Source organism: Myodes glareolus, chromosome 8, assembly GCF_982192425.1.
Source record: "Myodes glareolus chromosome 8, mMyoGla1.1, whole genome shotgun sequence".
Taxonomy (NCBI): domain Eukaryota; kingdom Metazoa; phylum Chordata; class Mammalia; order Rodentia; family Cricetidae; genus Myodes; species Myodes glareolus.
The window spans coordinates 13444063-13459793 of NC_142033.1; the positions used below are offsets into that span (position 1 = coordinate 13444063).

At 39.2% G+C, this 15731-nt stretch overlaps 1 protein-coding gene across 2 annotated transcripts in view; it reads right to left on the reverse strand.

Annotated features, from left to right (window-relative positions):
• Window positions 1-12492: 12492 nt before the first annotated feature.
• Mrpl1 (mitochondrial ribosomal protein L1) overlaps window positions 12493-15731 on the reverse strand; it is a 60946-nt gene continuing 57707 nt past the window's right edge. For both annotated transcript variants that reach the window (XM_048426164.3, XM_048426173.3), the window contains exons 8-9: window positions 13900-13981; window positions 12493-12674 (exon numbers count right to left, since the gene is read on the reverse strand). In XM_048426164.3, coding sequence (XP_048282121.3) covers window positions 12568-12674; window positions 13900-13981 — 189 coding nt within the window. In that variant the 3' untranslated portion in view covers window positions 12493-12567. The remainder of the gene's footprint in view (window positions 12675-13899; window positions 13982-15731) is intronic.

Sequence of the window (15731 nt, forward strand, 5' to 3'; positions counted from 1 at the left end):
TACTGATGGTGGTTTTAAGAGGCAAGTTCATAGTACTAAGTGCCATTGCACTAATGCATAAATAAAATTAACAAGATTTCATATTAGCAATTTTATTTTTTATAGCACACCTGAAAGCACTAGAACAAAGAAAAAAGAAAAAGAAATAATGTCCAAAAGAGTAGGCAGAAAGAAAAATAATAAACCCAGGGATGAAATCCATAAAATTGAAACAAACAAACAAAATTACAAAGAATCGATGATACAAAGAATTGGTTCTTTCAATAAATCAATAAGACTGATAAACCCTTAGCCAAATTAAAACTAAAAGATAGAGGGAGAAGATCAAAATCAAAGAGATCATGAGAGAATGCTGAGCTTTTTGGTGACTTGCTTTGTTAGTTTCCATTCATAAAGAAAGCCACAATACATGTTTTTCAATATCAGAAAAGAACTGTGAGATTCCTTTGTCAGTTTCCTAACCACTTAACAGATAGAGGCCAAGTCTAGTGTAAGTTAATGCATTATGGGCAAAAGTACCCACTATAATTTTGTTTTTAATCTACTTTGAGTTTTTACGCACAAAGGTTCACAATTACCTAGCGTCTATAAAATTCATAAAATTCTTTCATTTTTGCATTACCCTATATCTTCACAGTACTGTAAATCGAAAAGGTGACCCTAGCTGTCTTGATAGTGCATGCCTATCATACAGCATTCAACACCCTGAGCACAAGGATCAGGAGTTTGAGGTCAACCTGGGCTTTATATTGAGATGTAGTCTCAAAAGTAAAATAATGATAACATACAATACAATAAATAATAAAATAAACAATATACTCTACCCCAATAAACCTGGACTTCCCCCACCCCAAAATAACTAAAGTCAATGAAGGCACGTGGATGCTCAAGGTAGTAGACCTAGGAAGGTAAAACTGGGACTCAATTCCCCCTCCATCTTTTCCTCCCTTCTTTATTTCTGTTGGTACCAAGGACTAGGATATAGCTCTGATAGACCTCACCATGTTTTGGGGACACTGGACTAAAAAAGCAGTGAAATGCTTTAAGCCTTGATTAATAGGTCATACTAATAGGAGCATGGAAGACAGTGGTGCTGAGGGTGATTTGAACTGAGGGTGATTTGAACCTCAAGATGTTTCAGATGAGAAGAATTTTAGTATGTTACCTAGAGATTTCTCTTGTGATATTTTAATGAAAAATATTGCTGCGTTTTGTCCTTGTCTGAAGAGTCTGCCCGAGGCTAAAGTAAAGAGATTTGGATTAATTCTGTTGACAGAGGCAATCTCAAAACAGCCTAGTATAGACACTGCTGTGTGGTTATTAGAGTTAAAGTTGTAATAAAGATTTATAGTGAAAAGGAGCAAGCTGAGCAAGGAAAAATACAAAATGTACAGATTGATGAGAAAAGGAGCACCATGAAGTGGAATGGAGTTAAGTCCTGTGTTCAAGAAGATAAACATTAAAAAATAGAATAAAGAGTGAACTAGCCAGGGCAATGCTGGAGAGATCACCCTGACTGCGAAGACAGGGGTAACTGGCAGGCTGACCAACCCTGAAACTATCCAGGCCCAGAAACTAGGTTATGTGTTGGCCCACCTCAACATCCACGTCATCTGTGATCTGCTGGAGCATGGAGTGGGGGGGGGGGGGGCGAAGTCAGTCCTGCAGACCCAGGGATGCAGGACACACAACATAGGACAGCAATGGGATTGTCCAGGAAGAGTCCCAATGAGGGTCCAATGTTGATGGTGCAGCAGAGACCAGGGGCCTAGAACTAGACCAATGGATGATTCTCTGCACAGAAAGCCTGCATGTAAAAATGGATAAACAAAGGGATTTACTGCATGGCCCACTATGTCACACTGCAACTTCCATGATGAGTTTTCCTCGTATTTTCTTAAATTTTCTGTTTTGTTTTATTTGGGTGGGGGAGGTGGGTGGGATAGGGAGACATGATATGAAAGATGCAAAGAATAAATAAAAAAATTAAAAAAGAAAGAAATGGAAAATAGGAAGTAGAGACCTCAGGACAAGATTCCACCAACCTAAGTTTCCAACTTGTGAAAGTGACTTAAAGAAAAGCTTAAAGTAGGGTGTAGTGGTATGATGTGGGATTTCCCTCGGCATGCTGTGAATACCCTTGGTTAAAGAAACTGTCTTGGGCCTGCACAGAGTAGAATAGAGGTAGGCAGAGAAAATTAAACTGAATGCTGGGAGAAAGGAGGCAGAGGCAGAGAGAAGCCGGAGACAGACATGTCAGAACTTTGCCAGTAGGCCACAAGCCTCATGGTAAAATATAAAATAATGGAAATGGGTTAAGATGGAAAAGCTAGACAATAAGAAGTTAGGGCTCATAGGCCAAGCAGTGATTTAATTAATACAGCTTCTGTGTGGTTATTTCGGGAGTCTGGGTGGCCGGGAAACAAACAAGTGACCTTCAACAACAATGGTACATGCCTTTAATCCCATCAGTCCAGAGGTAAAGGCATGCAGATCTTTGAGTTCAAGGCCAGCCTGGTCTACAGAACAAGTTCCAGGACAGCCACCCTAGTGAAAGAAACCATGGAAAACAGAAAGTTTGTGAAGATATAATTGAACAAGGTGGCCATGTCCCAGCAAGCAGCAGAAATTGGCAACTTCAGAGACGTGGTTCTCCATTTAGAGTCAAGGATAGAGTAAAAGGGGTTATAGACTCTCCCTCCACAGCTAAGGAAAGTCTCTGAGGCCAGGTGTGTGGCAGGAGTGTCCGTGAATGGAGACCCAGAGAGGCCATAGTGTGAAGCTGTGAAGCTGATGCCTAGACTGCCTTGGAGATGACTGAGTTATGCGATACCTGCCAAGGAAAGTTGCCAACAGGAAGTGGAACCAGCTAAAGAGAGAGAAGTGTGTTGCAATCAACATAACTGAGAGGAATTGGAGATCTGAAGAGCAGTTTGACATCTGACATGAAGACGCAGAGTTTGGAGTTTGTCCACTTGGCTCTTTGGTCTTGCTTTGTTCCAGTATTTCCTCTCTGTGCTCCCTTCCCTACCTCTAAGAACAGTAATGTTATCCTGTGCCACTGTATGTTGGAAGTATGTGATCTGCTTTTTGATTTTGGTTTTACAGGGGATTATAGTTAAGAAACTGAATGAGACTGAGAAGAAACTGAACTTCAGACTTTTAAACAGGGTTGAGACTGTGATAGACTATGGGGACTGAATGCATTTTTGGATTATAATATAGCTACATGGCTTTGGGGGCCAGTAGAATGTGATGGTGAATAGAAATGGCCCCCATAGACTCATGTGTTTGAATGCTTGGCCTCTATGGAGTGGTACTGCTAGGTGTGGCTTTCTTTAAATTGGTGTGGCCTTGTTGGATGAAGTGTATCATTGTGAGGGTGGGCTTTGAGGTCTCATTTGTTCAAGCTTTGCTCAGTTTGCTCCTCAGACACTTCCTGTTGCCTGCAAGAGTAGGACTCTCAATTGCTCCTCTAGCACCATATCTTCCTGCATGCCACCATGCTCTCTGTCATGATGATAAGGAACTAAACTTCTGAAAATGTAAGCAAGCCACACCAATTAAATTTTATTTTAATTAAATTTTTATTTACAAGAGTTACTGTGGTCATGGTGTCTCTTCACAGCAATAGAAACCTGAACGCAATGCCTCCCAGGGTTTTATTCCCTTTTAGGAACTAATCATCAGCTTTATTTTAGTATGGGATTCAATTTTTTAAAAAGTTATTGCTTAGCTTTCACTTTGAAAAAATGCCATTTTCAATTACTCATAAATTCTGTTACTTTGAACTTCGACTGACAAGCTATTATTCATGATGTATATTATAAGCAATACACTTCAGAACATACTAGCCCCTTTTAAGTTCTACCCTCGCTAACCCTGAACTCACCAGCATCAGGCTTGCCCTGGAACCGGCATCTTCTCTCCTCCTCTATCAACTTGTTTCCTCTAAATTACTTTGACCCAAAATACTGAAATAAACTTCTGAGAATTTTGCATAATTTAAAAATTTAAAAATAGGGGCTGGAGAGATGGCTCAGAGGTTAAGAGCATTGCCTGCTCTTCCAAAGGTCCTGAGTTCAATTCCCAGCAACCACATGGTGGCTCACAACCATCTGTAGTGGGGTCTGGTGCCCTCTTCTGGTCTGCAAGCATACACACAGACAGAATATTGTATACATAATAAATAAAAAAATTAAAAAATAATAAATTAAAAATATGGAAAAGTTAAAAACAAATTAAAATAAAGCTGAAAGTCAGCCAGCTCCTTGGTGTGACTCAATAATAGATTTAAATTACAGCTTCCTAAGAATGAGTCACCTTTTGGCCAGTCTAATTTGGAGACAACCAACAATGGCAATACTTGAGAAAATTATAAGACTCGGCAAATTACCCTGTACTTTGAAGTACAGGATGAAAAAGTGTTTTAATCTTCTATCATGCTTCTCATCAACAGCACGACTGTGTAGAGCTCTTGGAAACATGACCCTGTATATTAACTATCACATGTCAAAATGTTACGCTGTGCTCTATGAATCTGTGAGAATATGAGTAATTTAAAAAATAGCATAAAAGAACCCTTGGCCTCAAATCTGTAGGAAGATATACAAGTTATTGTGTTGTAGGGTGATGAAGTGTCTGGTTGTTGTAGAAAGGCCATTTGTTTGTTCCGGGCAGCTCAGCCCTGAAATAACCACACAGAAACTATATTATTTGTGATAAGGTTTGGCCAATAGCTTAAGCATATTTCTGGCTAAGATATAAAATTTACATCTTAATTTAACCCATTTCCACTAATCTGTGTATCACCATGAAGCTGTGGCTTACTGGCAAAGTTTCAGCATGTCTGTTTCTGGCTTCTCCCTGACTCTGCCTCTTTTCTCCTGGCATTCAGTTTAGTTTTCCCTGCCTAGCTCTGTTCTACCTACCCTATCAGGTCAAGCCAGTTTCTTTATTAACCAATGGTATTCACAGCATACAGAGGGGAAGCCCACATCACCTGGTAACTGTTATGCAGAAGAAAAAAAAAACAACAAGGAGACCAAGTTCTGTATGTAAAAGCAAAGAGTCTTTATTCAAGTTCAAACTTGGACTCTGTGTGTCCAATGCATTGGCATGATCAGAGTCTTGAGCTCAGTTGGGATGGAGTTTTAACATAGTAGAGGTTAGGATGAGAGATTTCTAAGGTTCAGGACCCCTGATTGGCTGAAATTTGTCTAACGTGTCCTGGTGGGTGTGCTGGGCTAAAGGACATCAGGTGATCCAATCAACAATTGTTGGAACATTAGGTATTTCCTTTGGAATGTCAGGTACTTTCCCCTTGAATGGTCTGTTCCTGGGTGGTGCCCAGGTGGTCTCTGTTGAGCCTGGCATGACTGGGCCCTACAGTAACAACAATTTAAGGAAGGGCTCATTTTGGAACATAGGTTTGGGGGTCCACTCCATCATGGCAGGAAATGCATGGTGGTGAGAGCAGCTCTGGCTGTGGTGGGAACATGAGGCAGCTGGTCAAACCGAGTCTGCAGTCAGGACGCAAAGCCAGAGGAATACCAGTGCTCAGCTTAGTTCCAACTTTTTTATTTTTAGCTCAGTCTAGGAGTCCAGCCTATGCAATAAGATTACTCACACTCAGGGTGAATCGTCCCTCTGCAGTTAATCATCTCTGGAAACATCCTAGAAGACACACAGAGGTGACTCCTAGGTCATTCAAATTCCAATCAGGCTGACAGTGAAGATTAAACACTCACAGATGCCTCTGCCATGCATGGCATGTCACATGCCTTGCTGGAAATGGGGGCTGATGGAATATTAGACATGAGCTTGCAGTTCCCATTCTAGGTTAAAAGCAGTAATATCTGAAATTGCAACATGTATTGGGAGAAAATTTTAAGATTATGGATCTGATACTATCGAACACTAAAATACAAACACAAAGATCCTAGAGTCCTAAATCCCCAAGCAACTTGGCAAAGGGTCTTTCATTTTACAGAATAATCAAAAGAAATCTTCCCTCTAGGAAGACAGTAACTTGCTGGAGTGAGAAAGCACCTGACATCTCTCATCTCTCAGTGCTTTCAATTACTTAAAGGAAATTTATTCTATGACCCCTCTCAAACTCTAGATTATCATACTACAATTTTAATCAGTGAGCATGGGATCCTAAATACTGCTTCCCTCACTAACAGGATTTTAGAACAATGTTACATTCAGCAAACTGTTTAAAGTTTTTTTTTAAAAAAAGTTAGTGTCAAGAAGGAACACCCAGCACTCTATCCACCACAAGGAACAGCTCTTGCTACAGTGACTTTGAAACATCACTGACCATTGTTTAGTAAAACTAGCTAATTTATGATCCAACAGATCTACTTTTGGGTAGATATCAAAAGTCATGCATAGAAAAGTCACCAAAAGAGTTGGAGAACGATGTTAATAACTTCGCCAGTCTACATGTCCACAAACAGTAGCATGGTCATTTCTGACACAATCACGTGAGATGCTTTACAAATTACAACTGCATACAACACGGATGAACTTCATAAACATAAATATTCAATGAAGGAGCCCAGTTAGGCTCCTAGATATCTTCAACAAGGTTCAAAACAGGCAAAATAGATCACAATAGTATTAATTTGGGGATAGATTATATGAGATAAACAAAGGGACTTCTGGGGTGATGATGACCTAACCCTCTTTTTTTTTCCTTTTTTTTTTTTGAAAGTAATTTTATTAAATTTTAAAAGTTTCCATTTCCGCCCCTCCTCCCAACACCCTCCCACTCCCCCCACTCCCTCTCCTCCTCCCTCTTCGTCCCTAAGGGCAGTCAGGGTGTCCTGCCCTGTGGGAGGTTCAAATTCCTCCCCCCTCCCTCCAGGTCCAGGAAGGTGAGTATCCAAACAGACTGGATCCCCAAAATCCAGTATATGCAGAGGAAACAAGTCCCAGTGTCATTGACAATGGCTTTTCAGAAAGACTCCGGGCCAGCCACATTCAGAGAATCCGGCCACATTCAGAGAATCTGGTTGGATCAAGTCCTCGTTCAGTCCCAGGAAATAAGGACTGCGAGGGATGCTATCACCCACTGACACAAGGGGACGGATCTAATGAGAGCTTACCTAACCCTCTTTTTGGATCTGTATGGTAGGAATGTGTGCATTTTGGAAAAATTTACCAAGCTGTCTATTTACTATTTGATCATATTTTCAAATTTATATTATACATCAATAGAACACTTCATTCCTGGGTAACATTAACAATATACAGCTACAGAATTGGGCTCCAAAGTGTGTGTTCTTCATCACAACCATATGCTCATGTTCTAATAATCTACTCTAGAAAAGTGGTTATCCATACTATCAAAGAGACATGACACTATGTTAAGCAAAATGATGTATTGAAAAAACCATGCTTGTCCAAGGACTAGTAAAACATATATGAGGGTATGCAGCTAGTATTTTGAGCTGAATATGGGTATTAATTTCACTGACTTACAGGAGACAAATATTGAATTCCAAGAACAGGTGTGTTCAAGTTTTGCTCTTTTGTTGATCTTTTAGAAAGTCACTGTCATATATCCCTTTGGGGGAATTTCTTCTACCTTGCGATGTGCATTTCTGACGATATTATCAATTTCTCCTTCTCCTAGCCAGCATGTATGGTATGCAAAGAAACTAGGCCAAAAGGACGCTTTCCTCCGAGAACTTAGATCTTGAAAGGAGACGAGGTCACAAAATAGCTGATCCACCTTGCCAGCTGCTGTGTGAGGTGGCATTCCACTAGTTTTTGCAACATAGATCTTCTGAGGGGGTTCTGCCTCTTTTGCTTTTTCCCAGTACCAGCCTGGCTTTCCTTTGTCTGTGACTTAAAGCATTGCATACCTTAAGATACACCTTCCTTCTGGTGAAGCCAACCAATATTTGTTGACGGTAGCTCAAGAGCAACCATGATACTACTCTATGGATCCAGATTCAGTGTCCCTAGATCCCAAATAAGTTCTGCCAAGCTCTGCTTTCTTCTCCTACTGATAAATACCTGAAAACTTTCTCAGATAACCCATTTTCTCAAAACATGCCCACTAGAAGGGCTCAAAAGAAAATGGCAAATAGGACCAAAGATGTAAAGAAAATATAACATTCACATATGAGGCAGCAATGTAAATGATACAACCACACTGGAACTTAGGTAGCTCACATAACTTATATAGCAATACTTTAAATTAGCTTTTAAAATAAGCATGATTATCTAGTACAATGCCAACATGAGGTAATAACATCCATTAAATTGTCTTTATGTTCTAGTCATATTTTCCTGCAAGACATTAGAGATGTACCTATTTATTTCTTTACTTATTTTGTAGTGATGGAGATCAAAATAGGACTTCATGTTAGGCAAGCCCTCTACCACTCTACCTGGAGTGTTATACTCCAGGTTCCTTAATTATTAACATAAAACATGAATCATTTATCGTTTTATGCCACCAAAGACCACTCTTTGGCAATACACAAAATGACAGACTTTTCATATCCACATAGGGAGTGAGGAGGTCCCTGCAGGTGTCACAGATTAGAGAATTAAAATTCAGTTCACATTGACTTCATCAACCTGAATCAAAACTTCTAAAGTCTGATGTTAGGCAGTTTACTGTAGGCATATTTAAACACAAGAGAATTTAGAAAAAATGTTTCATGACAACTATCATCTTCAGGTGCTAAATAAAGGTTGCGGTGTGACTATGTAGAAGCTTATTTACGAAGTACCTGTGATCATGAGTGGTGGGTCCCATAGCTTCAGGGCCTAGAATCCACTGTGATCTTTGACTTGGTAGCATAGCGATCAACAGGCTATAAAGTCTATGTGACATCTCCCTCCTATGAATGAGTTTTATTAACTGGGAGCTGAAGATGAAGGTCTGAGGATTGGGTCTGGAATAAACATCCTTAAGATTTGAATGAGGTCTGCCTCTACAGATAGCAAAAGGTCACAGGTCCTTATCAATATCTACTCCAAATCTTCTGAGAGCAAATATTTCTGCAAGATTAGCATCCCTGGTTTCCCCAGTGACCTGTGGGTGCATTGTGTCCTCACCAAGGGAGAAGGAAAAAGGAAATAGAACAAATTTAAATTGCCTTAGGATTTACAGAATACCAAATCTTCAAACTTTCCTTTATGTTTGACAAAATTTGAAGTGCTTCTATTTTTTAAAATATATTTATCATTTGTCAACCTTCCTTCTTCTATTCCTCCTCCTCTCTCCTCTCTCTCTCTCTGTGTGTGTGTGTGTGTGTGTGCCACTGCCTGCTGTATTTGAGGACAAGTTGGTGGAGCTGTCTCTCTCCTTCCACCTTTATGTGAGTTCTGAGGATTGAACATGGTTGTCAGGCCATGTGCAACAAGTGTCTCTGAGCAAATAAGAAAAAATAATTCTTTGCATATGTTTAGATATAAAAATGTTCACACATTTTCTATTTCTTATGAGAATTACAACTTTATAGCTAAGAAAAATAAAGTGGAAATAAAAAGTTCTTAATTTTTTAAACAGTAACATTTACAAATCCCTTTTTGTGGCCAATTATATTTCTAAGTCCAGTTCCAAGTACTAGATGATTCTGCCTATTATTATGTGGAAAATATAATTATTAAAGAAATACATATGATTCCCAATGGTTAGATTAAAACACAAAAAACTGGGTTTTGAAAATTAAAATTATAATACAGTTTAGCTGCTTTTTAAACTTCTTAGCGTAAGTTGTATGATAAATGGGATTTGCCATGAATTGCGAAGGTAGATAGGTATAAAGTACAGATGAAAACACACCAGTAGAATGTTGAGTTGTCAAATCTGATTGATGTGTCAATGGGTGATCAGTTTTCTTATTTTGTTTCCTTCCCATCTGAAATTTTTTTAGAATAACAAACTTTCAAACTCCAACATAGAGGCTGGACAGACAGCATTGTAATTAAGAAGGTTTCTTGTTCTTTCAAGCGACCCAATTCTGGTTCCAAGCGCCCATGTTGGACAGGTCATGACCACCTGTAACCTCAACTTGAAAGGATCCGATGCTGTTTTCTGGCCCCGTGGGAACTTGTACATGCATATCCAGACACACAGATATATCAAAAGAAAAACTTACACATACCCGTTAGACATCCTAATAAACCTCTATAACGTGGCCCCAATAGATTACAAACAAACCATTTACTCTAAAACAAAGCTCCAACTGGACTATACAGGATCATCTTTGCTATTTCATCTGCAGGCCTACAGTCATTGAAGTTATATGAAAGGTCATTGTCGCCACCTACTGGACATTGAGGTTGATAGTTTGATATAAAAATTAAGTGTCTAGTTTTGTTAACAAATTATCAAATTTGTTTCCCTTGTGTATTACATTAATATGCTAATTAACCTCATATTACATCACCTTCGACTGCCGGCCACTTTCCGAGAGGTGCACTCTAAGATGGTGTTCAGAAAGTGTTCATCTTGTCATGCTCCTCCTGTTTGTCTTACTGGACATCTTGCTTGTCAGCAGGGTGAGCACAGAATTGAAATTATTTATAGAGAAGAATAGTCAGAAAGTTAGGAACTTCTCTGGCTCTCAGTTCAGGGCACGCACGTTTTTGCTATCTAAATCTTTAAGTATCTTGGGGCTGGAGAGATGGCTCTGGCATTAACAGCACTCTATAGTTCACGACTATGCAGAACTCCACTTCCAGGGGCTTTGACATCCTCTTCTGGCAGGTGCATACATGGTATGTAGACAAAATACCCAGACACATAAAATTAAACAAGGATTAAATAAAAATATTTAAAATCCTGGTTTATACTACACATTTTGCAATCTTTTATAAGTTGGCTAGTGAAATTCAACAGTGACTTTCAACCAGGTACTTTAGTTAGGATCACTTGCGCAATTTTAGAATAAACTGATGGTTGCTGACAGCATTGGTACCGACTGGTGTCCCCAACAGCCCACTAGCTGATGAGAAATGCACAATTCTGAGATCAATCTCCTACTACCAGGAGAAGACCAGCTATTTGTAATTAGTAAGCCTTCGAAGTAATTTATATGTAAACTGAAGTTTGGGATTCACCAGTATTTATTATAAAACTTTACAATCTTAATTTTTTTAAAAACCAATGGGTGGAGGACCTTGAAACCAATTTAATGCCCAGCAATTGAGGGAATGCTGCAATAAAGGGATGAAATGTTACTCATTTTCCATGTGATTTGAATAAAATAAATGACTACTTTCAAACAGCATATATTACATGGGGCTAGAGAGAAGGCTCAGCAGTTAAGAGAACTTGTAGAGAGGACCTGGGTTCAGTTCCTGGCCCATAACCATTTGTAACTCCAGTTCCAAGAAATCAGATGCCCACCTCTGACCACCACGGGTACATGGTGTATATATACGTATGTAAGCAAAATACTCATATGCAGGGTAATCTTAAAAAAAACACACTAGCATGTGTGCATGTGTGTGTATGCCTGTGCGTGTGTGTGTTCTCTTCCTCTCTGTCTAACCCAGATGTCAAAGGACTGTCCATTCAAAGATTAATTCTGGCTATCTCTGAGTAGCAGGATTATGAGGAATTTTATGTTCATCATTGCTCTAAATATTTCCACACTAAGATTAACACTCCATTTGGACTGAGTAGTAGAACATTTGCCCTGCACGCACACAGATAGGTCTTGCATCCAATCCCAAGCATGATGAAAAATTGGAAAGTGGCTTGGGAGATGGAAAAGTACTCACCGTACAAGCATGAGGATGTAGATCCAAGCCCCAGGGAGGAGGAGACAGGAGTCCCTGAGCTTGCCGGCCAGCCAGCCTGATGAACCTGTGAACTCCAGGTTGAGACTCTGCCTCAACACATAAGATACAGAGCTGCTGAGGAAGAAGCCGCTATTGACCTCTGCCCCCACCCACATGTGCACAGACACATGATTAAAAAATCAAATCCAAACAAAACAAAAAACCTGTCTTCTTTGTAAATGGGGATTTCAAATAATCAACCGCCAGTTTCAGAACCTGACAACCGGGAAGTGACTTCCCTGTACACAGCCCATTCCTCATCTTCCTTTCAGCTTTCACATCACCAGTGCTGGGGAACAAGAAAAACTTTAATGCAATACTTTAAACATTTGAAACTGTAGTGGTAAGTTCAGTCTATCTTAGAACACACGAAAAGGTCGCTGAAAAGTTTCTACATCCCAACAAGCCTCTCTGCCGACACACTAATCCAAATCAGACCAAATCAAACCAAATTAGAAAAATCCCAGGTTTGATGGATAGAAAGCACCCCAGAGAGGAGCCGGGGAAGGAAGATCGGAAAACCACGTGTTTGTTCTCTCGGGGGCAATTTAAATACCCTGTGAAACAATTTTTAAAAAGTGGCATTTCTTTATATGGAAACTGTAAAAAAAAAAAAAAAGTGTTAAAATCTACTTCTAAATGTACTGAACAAAAAACGATGAGGAGCCAAAATAGAAATTATAGTTTTATAGATTTCTCTGTTGTCCCCCCCTCCCACTCCAACAATAATTTCCCAATACAACGCTTTTAGGTAGCTTCTTTGGTTTCAACTTCCTTGGGCAACAGTGAATCAGTCTTCAGCAGCAAACCTTCACTGGTTGAACTACGAAGGAAGGCACGCACCACAAAGGGACCTAGAACAAAGATAAGAACCAATGTGATTTTCCCACTAAGATACCATGGATCAGATGCACACATACCTAGGAAAGCTTGTGGAACTCAGATGCTCCCCTGGAAAGTTCTGTGCTGCTATCCTGAACAAAGTCACTGCACTAGAGTCATCCTGGAGATGACTCATTCACTTGTAATTCATTCCTTTATTCCAGAAGATGTTCACCAAGTATTTAACTTCTGTAACACCAACAGCGAAGGGAACAGGGTGATGATTACATCTGATGGAAACACTCTACATACTTATCTAAAGCATTCAACACAGATGGTAACTTTGAGTATCAAACACTTGGTACCATTCTCAACAAATTAAGAGACTTATCCTAAGCCCAAAGTTAAGAGATTTCATCTAAAATGGCAAAAAGAGAAAAATAATTTTTAGAGTATTTATTGTCCATTATTCTCTAGCTATCTCACAAGATCAAAGTACCCTATGGAGTATAGAAATCTGTATTCATTCAGTATCTTTGGCCATATTTTGGATGAACTAATAAAAGGGACAGTCAATCACATCACCAATGTGCTTAATTCTCAAGGATGGCAAAAGTAGCATTGTGATTAACAAGATTATATAACTAAATCCTGTAAACTCACAGCATGGGAATTGCACAGGGACAATAATTGGAGCCTGAGGAGCTCATTGTCAGGCACCCACAGTGTGGATTAGGTGAGGAAGGAACACAAACAATGCCAAAGACAACAGAAATATATTGTGTTCTAGCTACTACAGCACCCAAGTTAGGGATTCTCCTCATGGCATGAAAGTCACCCATTTACAAGAGGACTCTCCTGTCAAGGCAAAAATACCTACTTTCTGTTATAAGATAAAGATTAAGAAGGACAACTGGTTTCCAACTACACTTTCTTTCCTATTTAATGCCATTGTAATTTTAAAGCAATCAGTCTCTTTTAAACCTTAATACAATTAACAGTAGAAATAATATGCAAATTTACAAAGGTTTGGGGAGTATATTCTTTATTACTGATAAATAAGTCCCTCCCTAAAACCTTATGCTTCATGAATAAGGTAATTAAGACTCCTTTGGCAAAGAAAAATTTTATTTTATTTATTTACTCCCCAGAAGTACTGTGTCTATAGTACTTGCACATTTACTCTTCATCTGCACAGTTCATGTCTGGAAAGTACCACTGGGGCTTATGGAAGTCTACCCTTACCCAGCTACTCACCCAGATTTAGTGGTCTGTGCCTACAGACTTCATTTATAACTGCTTGAAGATTGGCAGTTAACTGATCACTTGGCATATCCAACTGAAAGAAACAGATATATATTTACCATTCCTAATGGGAAAGTGAAGAGACATCACAGTTGGGTAACTGCACCAGTGTGTATTCTAGATGGTGTATTTTATGTAGTTATTTAACGCCATGGCCTACTAAGAAACTCTACTATAAAGACAAAATACAAGAACCCTATAATTCTTTTAGAAGCATTTATACATCTTCACATATATCCTAGTGAGCTATATTTAAGTTTTCCTATCTGAAGTTCTGCAATTTCCAAGTAATTTCTCCAAAATATACCCCAAATATGGAGACCAATCACTCATCCCCAAATTAAGAATATTTCTTTTACTTATGCGGGGGCAAGGGTGGGTGTACATTTGTGCACATGCATGGGCAGAAGTCAGAAGTTAGGTATTGGGTGTCTTCCTCTATTGCACTCCACCATATTATTTTGAAACAAGATCTCTTGATGAGTTTGGGTAGGCTGGCCGGCCACTGAGCTCTGGGGTCCTCCTGTCTTTGCCTGTCCAGTACCAAAGTTATAGACATGCGATACCATGTTTGAGAAGTGTAGATTGTTTCATATCAGCAAAGTATTCTCATGAACATGTCTGAAAGTCATGAAAACTTGCTCAAGAAAACAAGCCTATCAGCACACACATATACAACGAGAGCTCCGCTTCCAGGGTTGTAGACAGAGCCGGCTCATTTGTTTCCCAGCTGCCCAGACCCAAAACAACAGAAACTGTATTATTACAACACTGCTAGGCCTATTAGCTCACACTTCTTATTGGTTAGCTCTTGTATCTTAAATTAGCCCATTTCTATTATTTTATATTTTACCAGGAGGCTTGTGGCCTACCGGTAAGAAACACAGAGAGAGTAGGCAGAGTCAGTGGTTGGCTATCTCCTTCCATAGCTACATGGCTTCTCTCTGAATCTGCCTACTCTCTCTATATATCCTTTTCAGCCTGGTTATATTCTTTTAAGCCACTGGTCAAAAGCAGCTTCTTTATTAACCAATGGCAATAAAACATATTAACAGCATACAGAGGGGAATCCTACATCACAAGGTCTTCAGGGATTTCTGAAGGTAGAGAGAGAAAAAAGACTCCTGAAAAAAAAGGACCCCTGGGCCAGTGGCACTTAGACTGACATAAGTTTGTCTGACTATTTTGGAAGACTATGGATCACAGTAGTACTTTTGCAGAGAATGAAAAATAAATAAATAAAAATTAAAATTAAAAAAGCAAAACACATAAATGAACTTTAAATACTGCATACTCCTGAAGTAGACAGCATTTTAAGTGTGATGTGAACCAACTAGAGACAGATTGTTTTTTCAAAGTGACATTTACACTACTGTATAGGAATCACTCTTAGAGGGCTCATCTATTTCTAATTTTTGAGGTGAATCACTATAAAATAGAAACTTTGGCACCCCATTTTGCTAATTCAATTTCCAGTCTATTTAAACTTGAGTCTATAAAGCAAAGTCTCAGAGCTAAAAAATTATCACTGATGAGAGAAATGTTTCACTGTCTCAAGACATGCACCATCGATAAATAGTACGCACGTTTATAAGAACAATGCACTGTCAATGAACAGCATGCACGTTTACAAGAACAATGCACTGTTGATGAATACCATGCATGTTTCTAAGAACAATGCATTGTCGATGAACAGCATGCACATTTATAAGAACAATGCACAGTTGGTGAATAGCATGCATGTTTATAAGAACAATGCACTGTTGGTGAATAGTATGCACTTT